Here is a 3,145-nt window from a genome sequence, read left to right as displayed (position 1 = left end):
AGGGAAGCGCGAGTCCGTCTGCACGGCAGGTGCTTCCGAAGGGAAACACCCGTGGAACAAATACCGGTCGCTCCGCGGAAGCCGCGCGCTCGCTGAGAGAGGAGGAATTAGCGCGGGGAGCTTAACGAGGGCTCGGCCGCTTCGCTTCCCTGCCACCGCGGCCGAGCCCAGCGGCTCCGTTCAAAACCGACTCCCCAACGACGGGCTGAAACAGCCCTCAAAACCTCGGGGTTTGGGGCAGGGAAGCGCAGCGGAACCTGGATTTATTTACAATAAAGCACAAAACACACGTAGGCCAGCGCAAAAATGAACCGCAAGGGAAACTACAGGGTGACGGTTAACATTTACTGGTTTTATTTACTTACTTTGTTGCCACGGCAGGGTGAAGAAACCGGAAAGTTACAAAGATCTAACTCACGTTTCACGAGACAAATGGAGATAGGAAAACAAGGCTTAAAGATCACACCCATTCCCGGAATACAAAGGAAAAAGGAAACAGAAACAATCAAATCATGAAAAATAGTGTCGAGCGATCTCTGCAGATATATCTTTACAAACTGAAGACCAAAAGCTCCTTTTTTATGCCTAAGTCTACTTAAGTTTTGTGTACAAAACCAGATATTTCAAAAATGTTTCCCCCTTTTGTTTTATATATTTTATTTTTTGCAATTCTGAAAAAAAAGTTTACAAAAACAAAACAAAAATCCAAAAGTCTTGTAAATTTCTCAAAGGTTTTTTTTTTGTGTGTGTTTTTTTGTTGGTTTTTTTTCTTTTTTTTTTTTTTTTTTTTGCTTGTACGTCATGAACAAACAGATTTGACTCTCCTGATTGCTTAGCGCTACTAAGATAGGTGCGTAACATGTCCCGTACAGTCCTAGCCACTACAAACAGGAGGAGGAGAAAAAACAAACAAACCCTTCGAGTCTATTCTAACACACTGCACGAGCGGGCGGCGGCGGCGGCTGCCGCAGCGGGTTAAGCCCGTTCGCCGCGGATGCGGCGCGCCAGCTGGATGTCTTTGGGCATGATGGTGACTCTCTTGGCGTGAATCGCGCACAGGTTGGTGTCCTCGAAGAGCCCCACGAGATAAGCTTCGCTGGCTTCCTGCCGGACGGAAAAAGCACAGCGATCACCGGAGGGCAGAGCGCAAAGCCCGAAGGCGGCACCACGGCCTTCGCCAGGCGCCCCAACGGCTCCCGCGCCGGGGTTTGCCGGCACAGAAGCGCTCGGCAGCCGGCGCGATAATCCGGGCGCCCCGACAGCTCCTGATTAGCCCTGTCTCTCCGTCACATGCCCCCAAGGGTCAGTTAATCCCATTTTAACTAGCAAAGGAACCAGAGGTTCCGGTGGGCGATTCGTACGGGGGCCGACTCAAGCAGTTATCGCCTCCAAACGACCCCCCCCAACGTTCACGGAGGGTTGTTGGGCCTGTGGCGCGGTCAACTTGCGGTTCGCGTGTCGGACGCTCCAGTAAATTGGGGCAAACCTGCCTTTTTTGGCAGCGCAAGCTGCAGCGAGGCCTCTCGAGCAAGAAAGGCGCACGCACGGGGCAGCTCAGAGGCGCAGGCTACGGGAGCGAGAGTATTTTTCACGTGTGGCCTCGGACACAGGCACAGGCCTGTCGTCTTCGCACCGTTTGGTTATTCAGAAGCGGCTCAGGATCACACTTGGGAAGGTATTTCACCATTTTCTGGGCATTAAGCTTACCTGGGGCAGGGAAGGGGGGAATTCACTCACCTGCAGGGCTCCGATGGCAGCGCTCTGGAACCGCAGATCCGTTTTAAAATCCTGAGCAATTTCCCGGACCAGGCGCTGGAATGGAAGCTTGCGGATCAACAGCTCCGTGGATTTCTGGTACCGTCGGATCTCCCGGAGGGCCACGGTGCCAGGCCTGGAAGATATTTCAAGTGTTAAATTAGAAGATTGCTTTTTTCCCCCCTGCCCCGTCCACTGCACTTATCCCCTTCCAGCCCATCCTCCCTTCTACGACAAGGGGCCGAGGCCTGAAGCGTTCTGCCTTTAACAGGGTGCGCGTGTGGAATCCCTCCAGGCTACGGTCTGTGGTATTAACAACAACGGAACAGACCAGGTGTGGTTAAAAATAATAATAATACAAAAAAAYGCAGTACTCAAAAGGGGACCAACAACACTGACAGTCCCCAATATTAACCTACTGGTAACTGTGAGCTTTTTCCTTTTTAAGTGGCCTCGCGGTACTTTTTCCTTCCCAGACAAGGACTGAAGCAGCGCCGAAATTCCTGCCTCCGAGCAGGAGAGCTGTCAAACGTGGTCGWAGGCTTGGCCGCAAGCCTCTTTGTATACATGCAGGTGATCCTCACTCTTCTGTTTTAACAATAAGTCAGCAGGATAATATTTTATAATGCTATTCTCACAGGTAATAACACAAATCTTACTTGCAGCTACAGGGGCGCCTCTACGGCGGCACCGCGTAAAATAACCCACGGCGAGAGACAGCGCCTGCTGCAACGAGCTCACAACCTAGACGTTTAAAGGCGGGTAAAGGGGAAGAGGGGAAGCCCCGGCCTGGAGAAGGGACGAGTCCTCGGCCGAGCCGGGAAGCGATCGGTGGCGACGCTAGCCACGTACTCGGGGACTTTAAACCCCTCGACGCTAGCCCCAGGGGTACGACTTCCTCCTGCCCGCCACGATATACACGGTGTTTCTTTACAGCGACGACCGGCACAAGGCGTTGGGTCCTTCCCCAGCGCCGGCGAGCAGCCTCCAAGTACCTGTAGCGATGCGGCTTCTTCACCCCGCCCGTGGACGGGGCGCTTTTCCTGGCGGCTTTGGTGGCCAGTTGCTTCCGGGGCGCCTTCCCGCCGGTGGATTTACGGGCAGTCTGCTTGGTACGGGCCATCCTGGACGGTCCTCAGAGCGGAAGGAGGCTGCTGAGGCAGAGAAGAGGCAAGATTCGGTTCAAAACGCAGCAAACTTAACGTAAAAAGGCAGCAGGGCATGAGGGAAGGGAAGGAGGACGATCCCCGGAGTGGGCAGCAAGGCAGACCTCCGGGCTGCTGCCTCCCTCCAGGCCCAGGGACTGACCGGCCGGGACAAACCTCCATGAGGAGAAGGAGCCCAGGCGTCCCGCCTGCCCCCGCAGGGTGTCACCTCGGGGGGGGGGGGG

General features: G+C 54.4%; 1 protein-coding gene across 3 annotated transcripts; it reads right to left on the bottom strand.

Annotated features, from left to right (window-relative positions):
• Positions 1-732: 732 nt before the first annotated feature.
• Positions 733-3,145, bottom strand: LOC112968009 (histone H3.3). 3 transcript variants are annotated; one of them, XM_026069774.1, is made up of 4 exons: positions 3,078-3,145; positions 2,751-2,909; positions 1,738-1,891; positions 733-1,104 (listed from the first exon to the last, which is right to left on the bottom strand). In XM_026069774.1, exons 2-4 carry the CDS (start codon positions 2,876-2,878, stop codon positions 976-978), a joined length of 411 nt encoding a protein of 136 aa, XP_025925559.1. In that variant the 5' UTR covers positions 2,879-2,909; positions 3,078-3,145; the 3' UTR covers positions 733-975. The 3 variants fall into 3 exon arrangements, with proteins under 3 accessions (XP_025925559.1, XP_025925577.1, XP_025925567.1); XM_026069792.1 differs by having other exon boundaries at positions 2,751-2,906; positions 3,078-3,123; XM_026069782.1 differs by having other exon boundaries at positions 3,064-3,084.

The sequence above is a fragment of the Apteryx rowi genome, unplaced genomic scaffold (genome assembly GCF_003343035.1).
Source record: "Apteryx rowi isolate R43461 unplaced genomic scaffold, aptRow1 scaffold_1061, whole genome shotgun sequence".
NCBI lineage: Eukaryota > Metazoa > Chordata > Aves > Apterygiformes > Apterygidae > Apteryx > Apteryx rowi.
Note: the sequence above shows the minus strand (reverse complement) of the source record. Positions and strands in the feature narration are given on the sequence as shown.

Bases quoted from the DNA above. Each gene is read 5' to 3' on its own strand.
- LOC112968009 (XM_026069774.1), bottom strand. From the start codon at position 2,878: ATGGCCCGTACCAAGCAGACTGCCCGTAAATCCACCGGCGGGAAGGCG. The intron at 1,892-2,750 runs GTACTTGGAGGC...AATATCTTCCAG, and splicing joins AAGAAGCCGCATCGCTACAG to GCCTGGCACCGTGGCCCTCC. The intron at 1,105-1,737 runs GTGAGTGAATTC...TCCGTCCGGCAG, and splicing joins CTGCCATCGGAGCCCTGCAG to GAAGCCAGCGAAGCTTATCT.